Below are 25245 nucleotides of genomic sequence, written 5' to 3' on the forward strand. Positions count from 1 at the left end.
TTTTTTATCTCACCACCGCTGTGATTTTTGTACGAAAACCGCCTTTGTGTGTGTGTGTGTGTGTGTACTTCGTGCGCTCGAGGGCCAAAGCAGATTCCTTCGTTTTCCCTCGGATTTTGCATAGTTCCCTTTAGCTGTCACCAACAGGCAAGGTCGTTATTGAGAGAGCAAGTAACTGCGTGAGATGACTGAGATGAAATGGTATCCGTCAGGAAGGAATTGATGATCTGGTTGGGGTTCATTCTCCAGGCGCACGTGTAGGTCGCTGCAGTGCTGTGCTTGATATTGGTGATACAAAAGTGCTGGCTCTTACTCCTGACCTATACATTCGGCATCCTTTGAACAAATACTCTTGGTTCCCAGTTCATGCTAGATGAAAAAAACAAAAAACCCCAAAACCTCCCGAGGCCACCAGAAAAGTTCATAAAGGAGTAAATGTTTGAGCTGGGTGTTGAAGGGTCAAAAGGAATTTACTAGGCTCAGGGGAAGGTCATTCCTGGACGCTGAGACTTGAGCGGTTTTGACATACTGAGGAAGAGTGGGAAGGTTAATGTGCTTGAGCCTGTAGTGCGAGGTTAGTTGGTGAAGGAAGAGGGAGGTTGAGAGCAACTTATGAAGGACCTTGATTTCCAACGAAGGAGTTTAGATTTTATTTGTTGGAAGGTGCATACTTTGCACAAGCAAAGGGCAAGAATGTATTTGTTCTTCTAGGGTGGTCTCTGACAGCTGTATGAAGAATCAACTTGGAATAGGAAAACTAGGTAAGAGGAAATGGTAGACATTTGAAGTAAGGTGGTGATTGTCTCCATTGAAATAGGGTAGTAGAAGATGTGAAAGACATTTCTGAAATGTCATAGGATTTGACTGGTGGCAGCAATTTGCCGGGAGGAGGCGACTCCAGAGTTTTGGTCTGAGAGACTAAATGGTTGGTGATAACCATTAAAATCAAGCGTCAGATATGTACATAGAAATAAAATGATGCCAACCTGCCCTCTAAGCAGTGGTAGAGCACAGAGCTCCACAGTACAAAGCATTGATTTTAGATTCTGTATTTGTGCTATTGCAATAGCCACAAGTTCTGTATAGTTGTTGAGCACTTGAAATTGTGGTTAGATTGAATTGAGATGTGCTGTAAATATAAAATACACACTGGGTTTCACTTGGTATGAAAAACAATGTAAAATATCTCTATTAATAGTGGTTACATACTGAAATGATAATATTTTGAATATATTGGGTTAAGTAAATATATTAAAATTAGTTTTGCATGTAAAACTTCAATGCGGATATGAGAAAATTTTTAATTATATCTGGCTTGTGTTATATTTCTGTTGGGCAGAGCCCATGTAGTCTAGACTGATGATAGAGGAATTTGTAAGGAGGTGCAATTTGAGCTGAACCTTGAGACAGTGGTGAGCAGTGATGTGAGGACAGCTGGCTGGGCCCTCCATTGCCAGTTAAGGCATTCAGGTTTTTTGTTTTGTTTGTCAAGTAGTCAGAAGCCTTCAGAGATTTCTGGGCAAAGGATGATAATGTACAGGGGGTGTTTCTGAAGATTAATCTGGCAGTAATGTTTAGGTTGAGATGAAGAGAGGAAAGCCTGGAGGCAGAGAATCAGAGAAACCCAAATACAAGCAGGTCATTACGAGGTCCTGCTTTAAGATACTGGTGGTAGGAAGGGAAAAGGAATGGTACACATGCAAGGCATTCTGAGGAAAAAATAATCAGGAATGGTAACAGACTATTCAAGAAAAAGTAAAGGAAGGAATCCAAAGTAGAGTTTCAAGCCTTGGTTACTTAGATAAGGACTAATAGTGAATTCATGTCCTAAAGTTATAAAGTACATTTGAGGCTAAAAGAATTTAATCTCAAAATAAACCAGCAAATAGGAAGGAGGAAGTGGTCTGCTAAATGCTCTTCCTTTTTATCTCCTCGCTTTCTGTATCTCATTGAGTCAATCATACACACCGGCTAATTTTCCTAAAATATGGAATTTCCTGTATTATGTCATCTTTACTTGGTAATGGATCCTAAAATATTTCTTTGTTGCCTGACGATCTAGGTCCAGAGTCCAAGACCTTCCATTATCTGGCCCCTTTCTAGTCATTAGGCCTTTTCTTTGATTTTTGCTTATATGAAAGTGTGCCCACCTGATTTTTCCTACTAAAATTGTAAGTTTTTATGTGCCTTTGATCATATTATTCTCCTGTTTCGAATACCTTCCTTTTTGTCTCTTTTACTCAGGTCTTCCTAATCCATGAGAGGTATTTTAAGATCCCACCTCTTGTGATTCTCGATAACATAAGCTAATGTCAGTTTTTAAAATCCTGTATGCTAACCTGCAGATTTTAGCTCGTGATTATGACCAATTTGATACATTTTGTCTTTTATTATTCCTTTTTATTATATTTGTTTTATGTAAGTTTCAGCTTCCTAAAATGATGACAAGTTTCATTTTTTAAAAAGGACCATTTATTATACTACTTCCTGATGCTCATGGTGTTCATCTTAGGGCAAGACATAGAAGTTAATCACCATAATTAGAAACAGAAGTAAGTCTGTTATACCATATTCATCAGATTCTCATTTCTTTATTTTTTAGATCTATAAAGAACTCCTCCCTTGAATTCATGGTATTTCATCCTATATACAACTGAGATATCAGTAAGTAATGAACGTGTCTAACAAAGCTACAGTTTTATTATGTTTGAGCAATTGTATTAAAAATATGTTGAAATTTGGGTATGTCTGCAAAATATTTTGATATGAACTCATTTACTTCTGTCTGCAAGATATTTTGTATTTTCATTTCATAATCTAAATAAAGTGGAAATTAAGGTGGATTTGAGTAAAACAGAGTCTCTCTTAGGCCATTAATATTAATTATGGTACAGGAAGCTTTTCAGCAGGGAGAATTATTTTTTAGAACCTTTCCAAAATTGTATTTAGAAATGTTTTTCATCAAGTGAAGAATTAATATCTTTGTACTTCTCATACCTTACAAATAGGAACATGCTAAGTCAATATGTTTTTAATTTTAATTTAATTTGTTTCACAAGTTTTTGTGGTTTTTTTTTTTGTTTTTTTTTTTCAGATTTTATTTATGTATTCATGAGAGACATAGAGAGAGAGGCAGAGACACAGGCAGAGGGAGAAGCAGGCTCCATGCAGGGAGCCCCATGTGGGACTTGATCCCAGGACCCCGGGGTCACATCCTGAGCCAAAGGCAGATGCTCAACCTCTGAGCTGCCCAGACATCCTGACAAGGCCTATTTTTCCATGGAGTCCGTAATCTAGTGCCAGGGTGACAAGGAGGTGGCTAAAGCAAGTAAAGAAAGAGCAGGTATAGAGAGCAGTGAGTATTTTGAGGTAAATAGAGTGATGTCACAGGGTGTAACTGAGATAGAGAAGGATTTTAGGATTGTTAGAAAACCATCTCACAGATTGAATTTGAGGCAGGGAAAATATACCAGCTAGTTAGAGCTCTTCGTGACTGTGGAAATAGAAGGAAATTAGAATGAAGGTAAAAATGTAGCACTTACTGATAGTTTGGATGTGGGACACAAAGTAAAGAAAGGACTCAAGGATGATGCCATCTGAGATCAGAAGATATTTTTAGCTGTGGAACTGGTGAGATTACCTAGAAAGAAAAAAAGAAGTCCCATTGAAGAGCACTGCTTTTCAAGTACCTAGCAAAGGAGATTGGGGAGTCGCCACTTAGAAACAAGGAAAAAGAAAGAAAGGAAGGAAGGAACGAATGAACAAACAAGGAAAACCAGGAGAGGGTGGACTCAGAAGCTTAGAGGCAGGAGAGCATTTCAAGTGGTCCAGAGCACTTTTATTGAATGCTGCTATGATTTCCTCAGTTGAGACCAGAGAAATAAATGCCCATTGGGTTAAATTGCATAGAGGTTGGTCAGTGACCTTGATGAAAGCACTTCTGGTGAGCCAGTTAAAGAAAGATGACATCTTTAGGAGTCTGAATGTGAGGTGAGAAAGTGGAGACATGTTTGTGGACAAATATTCTGAGACCTGCTATGAAAGGGGAACGTAGAAAAGATGAGGTATTTGCCAGGGGTTGTAGAATTAAGAGAGGGTTCTTTTAAATTGGGAAATTCTGGAGTATCTGTGTATGCTAATAGGAGTGGTACAGGGAAAAGAGGGAATGACTGGGAAGGTTCAGTCCTCTAGAAGGTAAAAAATGAGAATGGGATCCAGATTACTCATGGAGATTGGCTTTGGACGAGAGCAGGGCTCTTGATTCCATGTAATAGGAGACACAACAAACAGTGTATTTGCAGATACATTAGTAGAGTTGCTATTGGAAAATGAGTTACTGTCTGATGACTTTTTTTCCTAATTGAAGAATGAGGTGAGATTATCAGCTGAGAGTAGGGTAGAGGGAGTGGTGCATGAGCAGAGAAGAGGTGATGTGAAATCACAGTCTCAGAAATAGTCAACCTACTACAAAAACTCAGATTGATAGGTAGTACTTAGCACCCATTTGAGAGAGAGAGATATATCTATGTATCTATATCTAATTTTTCCATTTGAGATCTTTGACCGTGAATTTTAAGAGCAAATAGCACAGTTGTGGGATTGTTCCTTCCTCTTCCCAACATTCAGTTTCTGGAATAGGCAAAGCAAAGAATTAGAGTCAGGGTTAGGGTTTTGCCAGGCTGGTACAAGGAAGCATTAGAGCAGCCAGATTTTTTTTTTTTTTTTTAAGATTTTATTTATTCATGAGAGAGAGAGAGAGAGAGAGAGAGGCAGAAACAGGCAGAGGCAGGGGGAGAAGCAGGCTTCCTGCCAGGAGCCCGATGTGAGACTCGATCCCAGGACTCTGGGATCACACTCAGGACCCTGGGATCACACCCTGAGCCAAAGGCAGATGCTCAACCACTGAGCCACCCAGGAGCCCCTGGCCACCATACCTTGATAGTGTTTGCAAGATACTTCTGATGGATTGTGGATCAATGGGAAGGACATGAATGGAGACAGGAGGGCGTGAAAGAGCCATTGGTTGATTAGAGAGTCCGTGAGGCTGAAGGGTTTTTGCAGTCAATAAGTAAGGTGGGAGTGAGAGCATGAGATCTCAGGAGGGGAACATTGAGAAATGGTGCAGCTCAGGGGTGATAAGGTCCAGGGCAAAACCACAGTGGTGGGGGCTGAAATGAAATGAGGTTTTTGGAGTTGAGAATGTTAGGGGACTAGAGTCAGTAGTGAATTTACTGAGGAAGATGGAATCAGGAATTAAAGTCTGTGAATGAAGTCACCATGAATGAGATGCCAGCAGTGAGGAGGAAATTGGGAAGGCTCATGGTGAACCAGCTGGGAAGGATTGGAGTATTTGAAGGAAGAAGGAGAAGACGTGGTTTGGAAGCTGCAGTGAGGAGCAAGGAACACTTACTTCCTGCTTTGGAGGTATAGGGAGTACAAGGAAAAAACTCCTTGAGAAGGCTGCAGGAGAAAGTTTCTGTGAATATTACCAGGTGAAGAGAACCTTCAGGGAAGAGGTGCAGTTACATGTGGGGGTAAGCAGCATAGGCCCAGAGGGCACACTGGGAGGTCTTGGGAGGGTTAGAGAGTAGGGGATTGGATCCGACTTGTAGATGTGCATGTCATGAAAATGGGTACCCCAGGAGTCCTGGGCCTCTGGCTGTGACTGGGGAGAAAAGGATGGGAGATATGATAGGATTGGTCTCCGGACAGCCTGTCACCAAATATGACAGTTCACTTGAGTTTGTTGATAGGATCTGGGGCAGCTGGTAAGAGGTTATCAAGTTATCAAGTATGCATGACCTCTCCTACTTGCGTAGTTGGCCAGGGAAGGCTAATTTACCTCAAGGAGCTGAGATCTGAAATGTTGCTGTGGAGCTATACTTTGCTGATGAATGTTTTTGTAACATCTATTTAATAGCATGAAATTCTAGGTTTTAAATTCCAATAGATGTGTTCATGTTCTATCTTCTTGAAATGTAAACAGTAGGCATCCTAACATAAATTCCATCAGGTAGATATTGAGTGTTCTGTCTTCTTGAAATGTAAACAGTAGGTATCCCAACATAAATTCCATCAGATAGATATTGAGCACCTACTGTGTATCAGGTTCTCTTTTAGGAACTGCAAACAAAAGATACTATTTATATTTTTAGTTGCTTACTTTCCAGTGCAAGTGTTTTTTAATATTCAACCCCTGAAAAGTATGTGGGTTTCTTTGTGTATGTGCACCTTGTTTGCTTTTTGAAGACCAAAGGGAGAATAAACAGTCCCTAGCTTTTTATCAGATTCTTAAGGGGGTCTATTTATTTAAGGACCACTGGTCTAATAGGAGAGAGAGACATAAAAACTACTCATTGTAATGCAATGAAATTATTGCCATCACAGAGCCAAATAAAGGAAGCACAAATTCACTTTGAAGGAGGAGTTCATCAATTCATTATACATTTATTTACTGACGGACTTTGTAGTCTCTATTTACACATTATTTGAAATCTTCCAGCATTCTTTTTATGTGCATAATTGTTTTTAAAGATTTATTTATTTATTTTAGAGAGGTGGGGGGAGAACATGCATGGAGGGGATAGAGAGGAGCAGAGGGAAAGTCTGCATCCAGCACAAAGCCTGACTCAGGGCTGTCTGAAGATGCCCAGATCACGACCTGAGCTGACACAAAGAATCGGATGCTTAACCGACTGTGCCAAGGCACCTTTTTTATGTATGTTATTAATATTCATGTTTATAGGCTGGGACACATTAAGTGAGGAAAAGTTAGTTAATTGCATACAACCACATAGTAGTAGTTTCAATTCTGAAACCATCTGATTCTAAAGTCTATTGCTTTTCATTAAGCCACACTGGGGAGCCTCTGAAGGACACAATGTAAACAAGATCACGTTTGTACTTTCAAACTTAGCAATAATGGAAATAGGTCTTTAAAGTGTTTGCTTTCTATATTTATAGAATGTTTACCCACTTAGAAATTTGATATAATGTTAATTTGTCCATTATATTTGTTAGGCTACGGTGTATGCTTAATTATATTTTTGTTTCTTTTGAAAGGACTTTTTGGATTGATTTTGGACTGAAAATGACATCTATTATCAAATTAACTACCCTCTCTGGGGTTCAAGAAGAGTCTGCTCTTTGCTATCTTCTGCAAGTTGATGAGTTTAGATTTCTGTTGGACTGTGGCTGGGATGAGCACTTTTCTATGGATATTATAGATTCCCTGAGGAAGTAAGTTACTTTTCATATTTCTAAACTTCTATTAAACCAACTTCTCTTTTCTACACTGTAATACTATTTTAATATTATGCAGTGTTTGCTTTCTATTTTGATTTATAGTAAAAGACTTAGTTTTACTATGCCAAAGAGCCAGACTGACCGTTTTCATTTGTAAAGTTTTGATTGCATTATGAGCTCTGTTTATTGAAATTCAGTAAAATATTGTTACTTGGCTAATGGGTATCAGTAGAGATTTTTGCACTTTAGTTTTAGAGAAGAATAAGCATATAAGAATTTGAAGAGAAGAAAAACCTTCATATGGAAGGTCTGCCATCAGATCACATTAGCTTACTTTCTGTATGTTTTGATCCTCCATATTGAGTTTTGGTGCCCAGAATAACAACCACAGGATACGAAAGGATACAAATCCATCAAAGAAAAGTTCAGTTATGCTTGCAGTACTGTACTAATTGTGGAAGGAAAGAGCACTTAAATATTTAAAAACTTAGAGTTTATAGCAAAATATGTTTTTTCTAATTTCTTCAGCCAGTGAGAGCATGCTTTATTAATTGAAGTTTCACTCTAGTGAATGTGCTGCCTGTCACCATGCTAAAAAGCAGAGGCAAAATCCATAATAAATACATGGCCATTTAAATATCCTCTCCTTAGCAATTTCTGAAATTTCAAGTTGAATTCTTGAACTTTAATTAATAGTACATAAAATAGGCATCCAGATTCATCTTATGTATGGCGTCTACTTGTTCTCTTTTTCTTTCTTTTTTCTTTTTTCTCTTTTTTTTTTAATGTGCATAGACATCATCTATTATGTACAACACATGCCATACTTCTGATATCTGTGCAGGATGGGGTAGTAACTGATATTGATAGGTATCATAATTTCAGCTCTTTTGCTCTTTCACCCCAGCCTAGTCTTTACTCTTAAAACCAAGATTGGAGAAATTGAGAAAGCATTTTGATCGTATTCTCCTATCGTGTTCTCCTAGGCATGTTCACCAAATTGATGCAGTACTGTTGTCTCACCCCGATCCTCTGCATCTTGGTGCCCTCCCGTACGCCGTCGGAAAGCTGGGTCTGAACTGTGCTATCTACGCAACCATTCCGGTTTATAAAATGGGACAGATGTTCATGTATGATCTTTACCAGGTAACTCAAGCAATTAAAAAATGCTTTTTACACTCCTGCAGTGATCATTTTTAACCTTTGGTTTGTGTTCTTCTTTTAGTCTCGACACAATACAGAAGACTTTACACTCTTTACATTAGATGATGTGGATGCAGCCTTTGATAAGATACAGCAGTTAAAATTCTCTCAGATTGTGAATTTGAAAGGTAAAAAATGTTTCCAATAGTAAATAATTGTACTAATAGGGTTTAACCTACTTTGAAAAGTACAAGGGGAATTTGTAGTAAAAGACAACAGGTACTGTGGTCTGAAAAAGAAACAATGAGCATATTCTGATATGGAACTCTGAACTTTTTTCCCAAGTCATTTGGATTTTAAAATATTCCAGACTAAATACTAATACAATGTTAATAGCTCAAGCCTTTTCACATTAACTTAGAAAAGACTTATTTTGTGTTTATTGTATATGATGCCCAAAGATGTAATGTGGCCAGGTCCTCCTTTTAGGAGTTCACAGGTTGAGAGGCTTAGGTGATAAATTGTAGTGATTGAAGTCTTGAAGGAAATGTAGTGCCCTGGCAGTGTAGTAGAATATAACTGAATTCTAGAATTAGAAATTAAGAAGTTTATTATTTAATTAAGTCAAGAAGTCCTCTGTTAAGTATATATTTCCCATCTTCTCGGAGAGAGCGGTATTAAATACGATGCCTTGTGTTGAAATCAAGAAAATGGTGCCACAATGGACTCTGATGATTTAGCCAAGAAATAATGTCACAACAGTTTAGCTTGTACTTAATTTTCCTATAGGATAAATTTTTTTACCATGAGACTTGAATTTTTACTCTGTCAGTTTAGAGGTTAGCAAAAATGGAAACATTTGATAATTGTGTGTATGGTATAAATATCCAAATTTATTGATTCATACTAAGTAATAGGATACTGGCTATTTTACTTTATTATTTTTTTCATTTTCATTTTATTGATTTGAGAGAGAGAGAAAGAGCACAAGCCAGGGGGAGAGGCAGAGAGTGAGGGAGAAACAGATTTCCCACTGAGCACAGAGCCTGATGGGAGCTCTATCCCAAGACCCCAGGATCATGACCTGAGCCAAAGGCAGACGTGTAACTGACTGAGCCACCCAGGTTCCCTGGGTACTGGCTTTCAAATCTAGTCTTTTTATATATTTCAGTTTATGAGCACAAATATGTCTGCAAGAATTCATAATAAAACAACATGAGTGTCTGTCTACAGTAAGGGAATGGAGTAGCTGGGGGGACAGAAGAGTGAGAGTTGCATTTTTACTATGTGCTTTTTTTACTTCGGGATTTGCATATATTAGCTATTAAAAAATAGTTTACAGATAAATAAGCTTTCTTTAGGCTTGTAAAAGAAATCTGAGTATTGTCACTATCTTATTAACATAGGTAAAGGACATGGCTTGTCTATCACACCTCTGCCAGCTGGTCATATGATAGGTGGAACAATATGGAAAATAGTCAAAGATGGAGAAGAAGAAATTGTTTACGCAGTTGACTTTAACCACAAGAGGGAGATGTAGGTATATCAAGACAAAAACTAATGGAAATGCAGTTGGTATTGTTTGATTCTTTGGAGGGAAAATTAAGGATCTTTTTTTAACCAGAAATCTAGAACTACTTAAAAGCCTCATAGTGACTGTTTTCAAAATAACTTAATTTTTTGCATTGTAGGGGAAAGTTTGATATAAGAGATAAAATACATTTTACAAATTGACATGTAAGTATCCACTGTGTAGAACATATATCTCCCTGGAGACGTAGCAAAGGAGATTAATTTTTGTATGTAAAATTATATTTTATATGCTACTTGACCTGCTATTTAAAGGAACTTTGTGGGTGGCTTTTGGGTTTTGTTTTTGTTTTGGAATGTTAGTAATTATATAAATAAAGTCAGATTTTTTTTAAAAGGGGACACAGTAATTGTAACTTTATGTACTGTATACTTCAAGTACTCACATCATTACTAGAAAATTGTTTTGATGTTTAGTTTCATAGAGGCTTCTTTTGTAATTTCTGTACATTAAGTTCATAGTTCTTTTGTATGAGGTTATAGTAGGCTCAAGGTCTTTTGTATCTCATTCAGAAATATATAAGACTAATACATTTTAGTCTCGTAATCACAGATGAATGAAGAAAACATGGATATTCAAGTAAATGGTATTCAAACATTTTGGGAAAAGATCAGTTTGTGTCTTTATTTTAACCAAGTAAATTTCAGATGGATTAGAATTAAATAGAAAATGAAGCAATACTGATGAGTCTAATTTCTGATATGAAAAAGATTTGTAAGTGTAAAGGCAATGGACCAACTTATAAAGGAAAACTTTGATAGATTTGATTACATACAGATTTAAAACATCAGAAACAATAAAGACAAAAAGAGTTGGGAAAATATTTGCAGCGTATTGGCTAAAGACTTACAAATATAAGACCAAGTGTTAACCAATCAAAAAGATGCCAGATAGACAAAAGTTTATAAAAGTAAATTTAAATGGCAATTCTTTTTAAAATTAAATATCATAAATTGATTTTTAAATAGTATTATTCTTCTGGGAAATATTTAGTGAGTTGCTCATTCTGTCTGGTTGAACTTTTCTGGAAAAGGAAGAGCCTTTCTGGAAAAGGTTTAAATCTTTCTGGAAAGCCACTTAGCAATTATTGGAGTAAGTAATTTCTAGGAATATGTCCTAAAGAAACCATCAAGTGGAATTGAAGCTTTCTACAGAAATGTTCTTTGAAGTTATTTATGATGACAAGAAAAATAACCTTAAAAAGGGAAGTGATCAAATAAAATACACAGTAGGAGGTTTTTACAATTGTTAAAAAATAGGTTTAGAAATCAGTTTTAGTGTCATGGGAGAAAACCAGGCATAGAACTGAGTATATCAGTGTATACATGAGATGCCAGTTTTGTAAAATACATTCACATGTATATGCATAGAAAAATGTATTTGTATGCTTAAAAGGATGTATACTAAAATATTATATTGATTTCTCAGAGTGATGGTACCCTGGAAGATCTTAATTCCCCCCCCCCCTTTTTTTTAATATACTAGATTTCCTATTAATAAGCACGTGTCCTTTTGTAGTTGGAGAAGGAAAAATTTTACATGAAGTTGCTTATTTTTTAGGTGAGATAAACTATTGTTTATTTGAATTGATCTAAAATATTCCTCTTCATCTTTGTTATAGCCATTTAAATGGATGTTCCCTGGAAATGCTAAGCAGACCCTCCCTGCTTATCACAGATTCATTTAATGCTACATATGTGCAGCCTAGGAGAAAACAGAGAGACGAGCAACTTCTGAGTACGTATTTCGTGATGTCCTCTGTGGAGGTGCATGGTAGAATGAATTACTGTTTATTCTGTTTTGTGTTTATACTTTTCTTGTCATGAATGATTGGTTAACATTTTTTTTTTTTTTTCTTAAGAGAGGGACAGGCCGGGGAGGGGCAGAGGGAGAGAGAATCTTAAGCAGGCTCCCCACCCAGTATGGAGCTCTATGTGGGGGCTTGATCGCACCACTCTGAGATCATGACCCGACCTGAAATCAAGAGTCGGGACACTTAACCAGCTGAGCCCCCCAGGCACCCCTAACTCTAATATTTTTGAAAAAAATATTCTGTGACCATATCATCATTTTGTACAAAAAGATGTTTTGGTTGGTGTGAATTTAGCTTTTGTGGGACAGGTATAAAGATTGACTTCTCCCTGTCATTTAGCACATAGCCAGAATATACAGAGAGCTCAGAAAAATCTATTAGAACAACATTTACACTCTAACAGAAAAATGAGCAAAGGAGATACATGAGGGTGCAAATAGTCAACTGATCTTGGTGTTGAGTGCCTTAAACTCTAATCTAGTAGTGTCGGTTCTGAAGAGGAGTCTCTGGGCCATCCCTGGGTGCTTCTGTTCCAGCTACTTTACCTTCGATTCTTTTTTGATAGGCTGCATGAGATTTCAACAGGAAAAGTGATTTTGACTTTTAAGCACGTCTGAAAACACTGCTTTCATCTATTTACTTTAAAAGCACAGTTGTGTACTATGTTGTATTAAGAAGTTTTTATGTTTTTATGTTTTCTTGTTTGTTTTTGCTACAGTTTTGTTTTTTTGTTGTTGTTGTTTTGTTTTGTTTTGTTTTGTTTTGTTTTTCAGATATTTCCAAGTAGACTTTAATGTAGAGCAAGGAAATCTACTCATAAAAATACTTTTGGGGATGACTGGGTGGCTCCGCGAGTTAAGTGTAGGTCATTATCCCCAGGGTCCTGAGATCAAGCCCCGTGTCAGGCTTCTTCCTCTCCCTGCCGCTTTCCCTGCTTGTGTGTACTTGCATGCTCTCTGTCTGTCAAATAAATAAAATCTTAAAAAAAAAAAACATCTTAAAAAAAGATACTTTTATTGGAAGAGGGAATGTGATCTATATGTATATGTAAATATAAATATGGACTTTTGTGTGTATAAATTTGGGAATCACTTATAACAAAGTTATAAATAATTGGCCCCACTGTACTATACCAATGTCATTTTCTCTGTCTTTCTTTTTTTTTTTTTTTTTTAATGTTTTATTTATTCATGAAAGAGAGAGAGAGAAAGGCAGAGATACAGGCAGAGAGAGAAGCAGGCTCCCTGCAGGAAGCCTGATGTGAGACTCGATCCCGGAATCATGACCTGAGCCAAAGGCAGATGCTTAACCATTGAGCCACCTAACTGTCCCCAAATGTCATTTTCTATGTGTACTCTGGGTGAAGAGGGCTGGAGACCCTCTGTACTTTTCGGTGAAAGAAAATTGAGAATTAATGGCGTTGTCTTTCACTCCTATGAAGATACCTTCACAGAATACAAAGTAGTTATAATAACCTGAATGGAATTTTAAAAATTGTGTATCTGGGTGGCTCAGTGCATGATCCTGGGGTCCCAGGATCGAGTCCCACATCAAGCTCCCCGCAGGGAGTCTGCTTCTCCCTCTATATCTACCTCTCTCTATATATCTCTCATGAATAAATAAGTAAAATCTTTTAAAAAATAGAATTGTGTACCTTTCCTAATAATTGCTCATTTATAAATTAGTCTTTTTAAAAATATTTTATTTATTTATTCATGAGAGAGAGAGAGGCAGAGGACACAGGCAGAAAGACAAGCAGGCTCCATGCAGGCTCCCCTGATGTGGGACTGGATCCTGGGTCTCCAGGATCGCGCCCGGGGCTGAAGGCGGCACTAAACCGCTGAGCCACCCGGGCTGCTCCTAAATTATAGTCTTTATTCTGGAGATGAAGTCATCTTTAATTTTGCATCAAGGTATTGTTATGTTCTCCATGGATTTGACTTTCTTGTTTTCTAGCAAATGTCCTGGAAACGCTTCGAGGTGATGGAAATGTATTAATAGCAGTGGACACTGCAGGCAGAGTTTTGGAACTTGCTCAACTTCTTGATCAGATCTGGAGAACTAAAGATGCAGGACTGGGTGTCTACTCACTGGCGCTCCTGAATAATGTCAGCTATAATGTAGTGGAGTTTTCTAAGTCCCAGGTTTGTCCTTGTTACATTTGTAATGCAGAAGTTTGCTGCAGAAATTGGGCTTTTGTGGAAAACAATGTTTTATTTGCCCTTTGGATTTCATTTTTCTGTTGAAGAGGTTGATGATGATGATAATGGTAATAAACCACTTGTTCTGTATGTTCACGTGGAATATTTAATTTAGTCCTTCTAGACCCTATGAAGTAGGTTCTGTTTTTGTCCCCATCTTACAGATTGGGCAAGTTACTTCTCCTCTAATGTCTGTTATCACAATCTGTAAAATGGAGATTAAAAATAAAGTGTACCTCATAGGATATAAATGTTAGAAACCATTTTTCTCTTCTTTTTAAATAGCTCTTTCCCTTGAAATAGGAATTTTGGGTAAGATTTATTTAGAACTTATACTCTGCTTTCTCCGTAAGATTTAGGGTGACTTATAACTGAAATATAATGCAAAATTGGATTTTTCGAGATGAGCTATTATGGGATGAGAGGATCTAATGGGGAACAGAACAGAGAATAAGTGCTGCTTATCAGAATGGTACAAGTTTAAACAACCATTGGTTGGTTGGTGGTAAAGACTTAAAAGAAGGCAGAACATGAATTTCTAGACTTTGTGGAAGGCATTGAAGTTATAATCTAGTATTTTCTAATTATGATCATCCTTTCCCCTGTATTAGGTAGAATGGATGAGTGACAAATTGATGAGATGTTTTGAAGACAAAAGAAACAATCCATTTCAGTTTCGTCATCTCTCTTTATGTCATGGTCTTTCTGACTTGGCTCGAGTACCTAGCCCCAAAGTAGTACTCGCCAGCCAGCCTGACCTGGAATGTGGATTTTCAAGGGATCTCTTCATTCAATGGTGTCAGGACCCTAAAAATTCAATCATTCTAACTTACAGAACTACTCCTGGGACTTTAGCACGTTTCCTAATTGATAATCCTTCTGAAAAAATTACAGAAATAGAGGTAAGTTCTTGTGTGTGAACTGTATCTTAAACCTGTTTGGGGGTCAGTGACCAAAAATGAAACTTGAAATTGTTTCCAGATTTTTACCAGAGTAACTGTAGAGAGCCTTTAATAGCACAAATTTTAGAGTTTCTTAATTGGAAATTTGTGTTCTTTAACCCTTCTGTGGTATCCTCTGGAACCGTGCCCAGAAGGTGTCATGGACTCTGAATTCTTAAAGCTCTCTTTGAAAAGTTCTTTTCACATCCTTTCCTTAATTTTCCTGTGGGCCTCTCGAGTAGATGCTCTTTTTTTTTCTCTCTCTCACTTCAGGTACTTGGGGTGGGGTAGGTGTCCTTTTTCTGTTTTGCAGCTTTCAAGCCATTTCTCTTCCTTCTCTAGGTCATGCCATCAGACTTGACAATACACTGATCCCTTCTGACATTTACTGATCTCATAGTCATTCTCTGTCCTTCATTGGTGACTTTGACTCTGGTCTCTAGTCAGGACTGCATTCGTGATGACTCTGGCATCCATAGGCGTGATCTGTCTGAGTCCTGGGCCCTCTCAGTTCCTTGATGCCTTATTTCTTAATGATCTTTTCCCCCATTCCACCTTAGCCATCCCTCTCCCTCCCCACAGATCATGCTGTCTACTCTTGTGGTCATACCTTCACCTTATTACGGGTTACCTCTGAAGAGCTCTACCTCAAACATCCCACTCTGATCTGATAGCTGACCTGCTCTAATGCTCCCATGCCAACAGTTCTTTGGTTCCATTGGGACTTTCATGTTGTGAACCTTGCCACTTTTACTATCCATCATTGCTCCAGCTTCTAGTCAGTGGTCCATCATTATTTTACAAACACTTTTAACTCTGTAACCCTCCTGTTGATTGTACTCACCTGGCAAAGTGTTGACTCTAGTTAAACCATTTGTTTAACCATGCCTAAACCCAAGCAACCGTACATCACTAGTGTTAAACACACTACTGTGTGGACAGGTTGCCCTTCACATTTATGACATCACATCTCGGATGGGTACTCAGCACCAACCCAACATTCTGTAAGATACTCCTTTTCCTGCTCTCCAGTTGGGTAGCTTCATTCCCTTCAAATATCCTACAGCCCTCACCCATAGCACATGAACTTGTTTGAAACCTGGCTGAGAAGTAGAAGTCAGACAAGAATCTCCTCATCTTCTCCCCACTAGATAGCCAAACTTGTTTCTGTATCCACATTTGCTGATTTTATCTCTTGTTAATTGGAGCAAGACAAGCAGCCAAATGATCAATATGCCAAAAGATCATTTTGCTTAATAACCAACCCATTGCATCTATTAATTTTCCAAAGCTAGTATCGTTAACTGTGAAGTCTGTAGCAGTTGATGCTGAATGGGCTGACAACTGCCAGAGTTGGGCATGGCTGTAGTTGACTGTTTTTTACTTTTCCTTCCTGGTAGCCATGTTAAGGAATGTTGTTAGAAGTGAGTGATAAGCATACCTTAGTCTTTAAATCTACTTAAGAAAAGGACAAAATCTCAAATACATTCATTATAAATACAGAATTGCTGAAGAAGGATTCCGAGCAACCATATCAAAATAAAACCTGTCCTTTGGGTTATTTAATAGCTTAAAAACACAGTTTTCTTTAAAAATTAAAAGAGCCAAGGAAAAAAAAATTTAAAGAGCTCAGGACCACCTGGGTGGCTCAGTTGGTTAAACGGCCAGCTTTTTATTTCAAAGGTCATAATCTCAGGGTTGTGAGGTGGTGAGATAGAGTCCTGAGTTGGGCTCCTGTGCTCAGCAGTGAGTCTGCTTGAGATTTTCTGTCTCCCTCTGGCCTCTCTGCCCTGCCCAGTGCTGGTGTGTGCTCACTCCCTCGCACATGAGCTCTCTCCAAAATAAATAAATAGATCTTTAAGATAAAAATTAAAAGAGCTCTTTGAAATACTTGAAATAGTTTCATCAGGTATGAAATGCTGAATTTGAAAATAATAATTAGTAGAAATTCAATTAAGGCTGAAAGGCCATTTGAGGATTTAATAGAAGAATATTAAAAATGGTTTCAATTTGAAGAAAATAGAAAAGGACATTTGGAGCTATAACTTGAAATTTGAGGTTTTTGACTTTATAAGCAGCACTAACACTCCCCTTGTAGTGATGTTTCCTTGGGAATTATGCCTTCCCTGTCCATTACCTGTCAGTTTTCCCCTCTCCTTGGCCATATGCAAAACACTACTATTTCCCCTCCTGCTTGTCTCAGACTTATACTCTTCTAAGTCTTCCTCATCTCAGACAATAGCAGCACTTCCCACAGATTTACTCTGGCCAAAAAAGGATGGATTTTTTAAACGTCCATTGCCATGTAATACAGACTGAAAGTGTGCATGTGGTACAGGTACATCATGTTACCTGTTCACAAATGGAATACTTGTGTCTAGCCTATACCCACACCAGTACCCCACACATCCCCCTCAAGGTTCTCCCCGTCTTCTTTGAGAGAAACCACTATCCTGACTTCTGATGCACAGATGGCCATATTATGAACATTTAAGTGTTTTCAAATAAATGATTTCATTTTAATAACTTTTTAATAATGCATGTGTATATATGTACTGTGATGATTGAATCCAGTGGTTCTCAAAGTATACTGTGAGAACCCTGGAGGGGGTCCCTGAGACCCCTTCAGGGAGTCCCTAAGGTCAAAACTACTTCTCACAGTAATCTTAAGATGTTATTTACCTTTCCATCATGCTTACATTTCACGTTGCTGAGTAAAAGCAGTGGTGGGAAAGGTGCTGGTGCCTTAGCATAAATCCAGGCAGTGGCACCAGATGATGGTGGCCACCGCATTGTGCATCAGCACACACTCGAAGCTCCAAATAAAGAGTCCATTTCACTTAAGAATGCTCTTGATGAAGCAGTAAAAGTCATTTATTTTTATTAAATCCTTTTATTACAAGGTTTTTAAAAATAACCTGAATGGCAAGATGGGAAGGATTTGTACAACACTTGTGTTGCATACTAATACATGATGTTTGTCTCCAAGAAAACCAATTGTATAATTAACTGGCCACTTTTTTCTTAAAACACCATTTTTACTTGAAATAATAACATGGTTATTCAGACTTGGATATTTGGCAGATATTCTCTCAAGGATGAATAAGTTGAGCTTGTCACTCTAGGGAAAAGAGTAGATAAAATTTTGTTGCCTCAATCTGATAAAATTCCAACTTTCAAGTGAAAATCAGAATTTTAGAAAGCTATGCCCATCACCGTGAAATTGACAACTTAAGCTTAGACGGCTTTGCTGATGAGTTTGGTGGTGATATTTGCAAATGTGATTTTTAAAATACTATCAACATTTGTAAGATCTATGTAACTTGGTAAACCATGTTTTGCAAATAACCGATGCCTGTACATATAAAATAGTGCACAAATAAAAGATCCATTCAAAGTGCAAGATAAATCAATAAATTTAATATAACAGTATAAAAAAGTTGTTGATTTCAGATTCCACATTACAACAGATCTTTAAGAAGCCACCGGTTTTTGAAGTTTTTTTTTTTTTTTTTTTTTTTTTTTTTAATTTATGTATTCATGAGAGACACAGAGAGAAGCAGACTCCATGCAGGGAGCCCAATATGGGACTCAATCCCAGGACTCTGGGATCACGACCTAAGCCAAAGGCGTACATTATCACTGAGCCACCCAGGAGCCCGGTTTTTAAGGTTTAATATAATATCAAGGAATATTCATGGAAACGCTATTTAAATATTTCTCCCTTTTCCAATTATATCTCTGTGTGAGGCTGCATTTTCTTCATATGCTTTAACCAAAACAAATTTTTTTTTAAGATTTTATTTATTCATGAGAGACAGAGAGAGAGAGAGAGAGAGGCAGAGACACAGGCAGAGGGAGAAGCAGGCTCCATGAAGGGAGCCTGATGTGGGACTCGGTCCAGGGACCCCAGGATCATGCCCTGAGCCAAAGGCAGACGCTAACCACTGACCCACCCAGGGGTACCAACGAAAACAATGTATTGCAGAAGATTGAATTCGGCAGATGTGAAGATCCAGCTGTCTTCTGTTGAGCTAGACATTAAAGATACTTGCAGGGATCCCTGGGTGGCTCAGCGGTTGAGCGACTGCCTTTGGCTCAGGGTGTGATCCTGGAGTTCCGGGATCGAGTCCCACATCAGGCTCCCTGCATGGAGCCTGCTTTTCCTCTGCCTGTGTCTCTGCCTCTGTCTCATTCTATATGTCATGAATAAATAAATAAAATCTTTAAAAAAATAATATAAAAATTTTAAGAAGATACTTGCAAAAATGTAAAATAATGCCATGCTTTCTGCTATTTTTTTGCTTTAGAAAGTAACAATTATCTTTTGTAAAGATATGATAATGTTAATATGTCATGATTTTATTTTTTGATGAACAGATGAACACTTTAAAATTTTCTCATTCTTAATTTCTGATAATGGTAGGCATTAATAAATGTAATCTATAAAAAAAGCTCTCTAGGGTTCTCTGTAATTTTTAAGTCTAAGCCTATCCTGAGATTAAAAAGTTTGAGACCTACTGATTTAATCATCTCATATTAATAGATTTTTTTTTTTAAGATTTTTTTATTTATTCATGAGAGACACAGAGAGAGAGGCAGAGACGCAGGCACAGGGAGAAGCAGGCTCCATGCAGGGAGCCTGATGTGGGACTCGATCCCGGGACTCCAGGATCACGCCCTGGGCCAAAGGCAGACACTAAACTGCTGAGCCACCCAGGGATCCCCGCCCCCCTCTTTTTTTAAAATTTTGTTTATTTATTCATGAGAGACACAGAGAGAGAGAGAGAGAGAGAGAGAGAGAGACACAGGCAGAGGGAGAAGCAGGCCCGATGCAGGGAGCCCGACGTGGGACTCGATCCTGGGTCTCGAGGATCACACCCTGGACTGCAGGAGGCGTTAAACCGCTGTGCCACCAGGGCTGCGCATTAATAGATTTTAAAGTTGAGTCCATTTTTTTACCATTACAGACATTACTGCAATGTACTTTTTTTTCCTCATGCTTATGATTATTTCTGTAGGATAAATTCCTAGAATTTATAAATTCCTAGAATTTCCCAGAAGTAGAATTTGTAGAATTTGCTGTGTCAAATGACAGGCACATTTTTATGTTTAGAAAAATTGGGAAAATTGGGATGCCTTGGTGGCTCAGCGATTGAGTATCTGCCTTTGGCTCAGGCCTGATCCCGGGGTCCTGGGATTGAGTCTCACATTGAGGTCCCTGCAGGGAGCCTGCTTCTCCCTCTGCCTGTGTCTTTGCCTCTCTCTCTCTGTGTCTCTCAAGAATAAATAAATAAAATCTTTTAAAAAAGAAAGTTGGTAAATTGCCTTCTACTGTAGTTGTGCTATTGTTCCCATAGATGTATAGTAATTAGCATTGCCAATCTCATAGATTTTAAAATGATATTATATTTTAAAAACTTTTGCACTTTTCAGAAATCAGTGAAATGAGACATCTTATATGTTTTTCTTCTGCAAATTGCTTATAAATGGATTTGTCCTTTTTTGATGTGTTATGACCATCTTTTTCTTAACTGATTTCAAAGAGCTCTTTGGAAAAAATAGCTTCTGATAGTCATGTTAGTGCTGCAAATAATTTTCTCCATTTCCTGTAATTTTATGAGATTTTTAAATGTCAAAGAGATTTTTTTTTTCATTTTGCCATATTTATTCATCTTTTCCTTTGTGGCTTTTGAGTTTTATGTCCTACATAGGCCTCACCTATTCCAAATTATAAAAATACTTAATCTATATTTTCTTTTCCTGATTGATTATTTTTAACCAGTTTAAATTAAACCCAGTCTAGAAATGTGGCAGCTCAATTTTGGTGCTAATCTAAATAGGATCTGTAATTGCATGTAATGGGAACTTGAATAATTTCAAATTTAAGATGATAAATTCACAGATATGCTGCATCTCACACCCCTGCGTAACCCCTGATACTGATACTTCTTCTGTCTGCTGTTTTTCTCTAGTTGAGGAAACGTGTGAAGCTTGAAGGAAAAGAACTAGAAGAATACTTAGAAAAAGAGAAACTAAAGAAAGAGGCAGCAAAAAAACTTGAGCAGTCAAAAGAGTGAGTTATTTTCAGATAGATTAGGAGTTTATATGTAAATTATATGTAAATAAGAGACTCCTTGACTGTAGGGAGCAAACAGGGTCGCTGGAGGGGAGGCGGGGATGGGGATGGGGTAACTGGGTAATGGGCATTAAGGAGAGCATGTGATGGAATGAGCACTGGGTATGATACGCAACTGATGAATCACTAAATTGTACCCTGAACCTAATAATATACTATATGTTAACTAACTTGAATTTAAATTTTAAAAAAATTTAAATTTTCTGTTGACTTCACGATTTTTGTTACATTTTTAACTGGTGCTAGAATGCCAACTTCTTTCAGTGCTAATTTTTTGTTTTGTTTTTTTAAAAAATCAAATTTATTTTTAAAGAGATTGTTTTTAAATGACTTATTTTATATGTATTTCTAATTTCTTGTTCTTGTTCCTCCCTTATGTGGATATATTGCCACATGGTATCATCTTCCCTTCTCTAAAGAAATTCCTTTGATTTTTGTTTCATGGATTACATATCTGCAGGCAATAACCTCCATCAGATTTTTCTGTGTTTTTTTTTATTTTTTTCAGTCTGGCAAATATCTTTTTCTTTTTTTCTTTTTTCTCTTTTTCTATTTGTATTTGAATGACATTTTTACTAAGGATACAGATCAGCAATTTACAGACTTCATTGTTTCTGGCAGGGAGTTTCAGACAATGCTGTCATTGTTTCCTTTGTCCCTCTATAGTATGTGTTTTTCTCCATTGATTATAACATGATGTACCTTAGTGTGTTGTGTTATTTAAAATATTTTTTGAGTATAGTTGACACTTTCAGTGCTAGTGTTAATATGCATTTATTAACTAGCAGTTAATGCTATTTTACAAAATTATAAATTTAATTATTATTGTTGAATTAATTCAAAAATAGTGTTGTAAATATTAATTCAAAATATTGGGACTTTATGACCTTTATCTGTTCCACAATCCTTTTAGGGCAGACATAGATTCCAGTGATGAGAGTGATGTTGAGGAAGACATTGACCAGCCATCAGCTCATAAGATGAAGCATGACCTGATGATGAAAGGTGAAGGTAGTCGGAAAGGAAGTTTCTTCAAACAGGCTAAAAAGTCTTACCCTATGTTTCCTGCCCCAGAAGAAAGAATTAAATGGGATGAATATGGAGAAATTATCAAGTATGTGAACAAAACAAGTTTTTCTTTCTTTCAGTTTAGACTGTGTATTTTGTGAATAACTCAGTGTATCATTAGAACTCAATAAATTTGGCCTTTTTGATCATGTTGTGTACTTCGATAGTTTCTGAGTACCGCACTTTGAAAAATACAGAGGACTTGTGTAGTTTGAAACAAAAAGAAAGTTTAGAGGAATACCTAAAGAATTAGTATTAAAGGCAAACTAGCAGTTTTATTACCTAGGTATGTGAAAAGTTTAAAAAGATGAACAAGACTTCCTCCATTTAAAGAGAGGGTAAGGTGGACACCTGGGTGGGTGGATTAGTTGGTTGAGCCTTTGAGTCTTGATTTTTGGCTCGAGTCTTGATCCTAAGATCAAGATTTCTGCTTGAAATTCTGTCTCTCTCCCGACCGCCCCACTCACTCAAGCACTATCTTTCTCTCTCTCTTTCTCTCCCCCACTCCCCCACTCTTAAGTAAATAATTCTAAAAAAAAGAGAAAGAGGGCAAGGAACATGCATTGGAGAACAACACAGGATAAAGAGAATTTTTGATGGATGATGATGTGTGAAGTTTGGGAAATGTGTTATATTTCAAGCAGTGTTGGACAAGGGTTTTGGTTACGAGAGGAATATGAGATAGCATGGGTAGAACCATGGGAGATCTACCAGCTCTACATGCACTATTGGAAAAAACAACTGAAATCACATGTTCTAATCCAATTTTGAAAACACTATTAACCTGTGTGCAGATTGTTCAGGGCCCCGTGGCTTTCCAGCTGAATGTCAGATGCTGTAGCACAGTGCACGGTGTCTCACGCTGTTTGGTGTCTCCCTAGTTTTCTGTGATGCCGACGTGCGCTCTCTGTTCTAGTGGTACCATCCTTATTGCAGCCTCCTTCTATGCGACTTTTCCACGTCAGGCGCTTGCATATGTTCATCCCTCAGCTTTGTTCTGTCTTCCTGTCCCAGGTCTCTGTGCTGCCAAAGTGGGTGTTACAAACTGCTGGAAACCTTTCCTGTGTTTCTTGCTTACCACCCCAACACAGTCTGGGTCCCTCACTTGTACTTCCTTTGTTCCTTGGTAATGCTTTCTTGAGCATATAGTGGATTTTAGGTCATTCTGGAATTTAATGAGCAAAGTTTCCACTGTTTGTGTGGCCCTCTAAAATAGTAGAGAGGAAAAATAACAATATAAATAGCGTTGGTGAGTTTATGTACCATTCCACTTAATTAGTGTCCAGTCTGTTCAGCATGTGAACAGAGTTCTTTAGCTTCAATTTCCTTATCTGAAGAGTGGGGATAAGAATGAAATGAGGTTGTGTTTTTAAGACATTTAACATAGAATTTGGTGACTCATGACTTCTAGGAGATGCACTTTGAGTGCTTCCTGCTATACTGCTGTTCTGTGGATCATAGATGGTGAAGTTGAACTCCAGGTTCTGAGAAACTGCTGTACAGTCTAGGTGTTGGGTAACAGAGGCCTGCATTCCCAGAGACCAGTGGGAGTGGGTTTGGGCATGTGGCATAGATAATTACAGGAGGCGAGAAAGAATATTCTTATTTTTTACTTTTTTTTCTTTCTCTTTTTTTTTTTTTTTTAATTTACTTATTTTAGAGAAAGAGAGAGAACCTGGGAGTGGGGAAGGGCAGAGGGAGAGTATCTCAAGCAGACTTTGCGGTGAGTGTGAGAGCCCAACGCTAAGCTTGATCTCACAACCCCAAGATCATGGCCTGAACTAAAACCAATAGTCAGATGCTCAACCAGCTGACCCACCCAGGCACCCCTGTTCTTTAATTTTAACATACAACTCTCTCTGATAGGGGAAGTAAAGATGGGAACATAGACGCATTCATACTTTGTTGAAATAAAGGCAAATGCCTTTGAGGGAGCTCATTATTTTGTATCTTAGTCTACTTGGTAATGTGCCAATGGAGAGTCATATGCTTTCTTTGGGCACAGATGGAGTAACCAGGGCCCTTCAGGAAATCAAAAGAGGTCCGAGATTTATAAGACTGGGAGTTGGGAAGAGAAACCACAGAAACTGAGAGAAAGAATGATTCAAACAAATGCAGGGCCAGGTTGTAAAAGTACTTGTGATAGCCACGAAGATCTTTTTTTCTTTTTTTTTTTTTTTTAATAATAACTTTATTTTTTATTGGTGTTCAATTTGCCAACATACGGAATAACACCCAGTGCTCATCCTGTCAAGTGCACCCCTCAGTGCCCGCCACCCAGTCACCCCCACCCCCCGCCCTCCTCCCCTTCCACCACCCCTAGTTCGTTTCCCAGAGTTAGGAGTCTCTCATGTTCTGTCTCCCTTTCTGATATTTCCTACCCATTTCTTCTCCCTTCCCCTCTATTCCCTTTCACTATTATTTATATTCCCCAAATGAATGAGAACATACACTGTTTGTCCTTCTCCGATTGACTTACTTCACTCAGCATAATACCCTCCAGTTCCATCCACGTTGAAGCAAATGGTGGGTATTTGTCGTTTCTAATGGCTGAGTAATATTCCTTTGTATACAAAGACCACATCTTCTTTATCCATTCATCTTTCAGTGGACACCGAGGCTCCTTCCACAGTTTGGCTATTGTGGACATTGCTGCTAGAAACATCGGGGTGCAGGTGTCCCTAGCCATGAAGATCTTCCAGTGGTCTGTCTAGGCCTCTTTCCTAGCCCACACAGCATGTTTTACAGAGCATTCCTCAGTGGTCAGGAAAACAGAATATACACAGTCATTTGGTAATCGGTGTTATAAAGTTGCATTAGCTTTGGATCAATTGTGTATTTAAATCTTGAGAGATGTGAGGAGTCTAAAATTTGTGCCATCTACTAGTTATATATATTATATAATATTAGTTTGCCATTAGCACTTCTAATTAGAGACTTATTATTTAGACCAGAAGATTTCTTAGTTCCAGAACTCCAAGCGACTGAAGAAGAGAAAAGCAAATTAGAATCTGGCTTGACAAATGGAGATGAACCCATGGATCAGGACTTATCTGATGTTCCTACCAAGTGTATTTCTACAACAGAGTCTATTGAAATAAAGT

At 37.8% G+C, this 25245-nt stretch overlaps 1 protein-coding gene across 2 annotated transcripts in view; it reads left to right on the top strand.

Annotated features, from left to right (window-relative positions):
- Positions 1-25245, top strand: part of CPSF2 (cleavage and polyadenylation specific factor 2) — a 34161-nt gene that overhangs the window by 816 nt on the left and 8100 nt on the right. Inside the window, exons 2-12 of one of the 2 annotated variants that reach the window (XM_025467803.3) lie at positions 2603-2664; positions 7063-7239; positions 8232-8391; positions 8471-8576; positions 9795-9924; positions 11601-11716; positions 13749-13936; positions 14605-14895; positions 20910-21010; positions 21987-22187; positions 25091-25243. In XM_025467803.3, coding sequence (XP_025323588.1) covers positions 7091-7239; positions 8232-8391; positions 8471-8576; positions 9795-9924; positions 11601-11716; positions 13749-13936; positions 14605-14895; positions 20910-21010; positions 21987-22187; positions 25091-25243 — 1595 coding nt within the window. In that variant the 5' untranslated portion in view covers positions 2603-2664; positions 7063-7090. The remainder of the gene's footprint in view (positions 1-2602; positions 2665-7062; positions 7240-8231; positions 8392-8470; positions 8577-9794; positions 9925-11600; positions 11717-13748; positions 13937-14604; positions 14896-20909; positions 21011-21986; positions 22188-25090; positions 25244-25245) is intronic. The other variant, XM_049113573.1, reaches the window with a different exon arrangement.

This window comes from Canis lupus, chromosome 8, assembly GCF_003254725.2.
Source record: "Canis lupus dingo isolate Sandy chromosome 8, ASM325472v2, whole genome shotgun sequence".
NCBI lineage: Eukaryota > Metazoa > Chordata > Mammalia > Carnivora > Canidae > Canis > Canis lupus.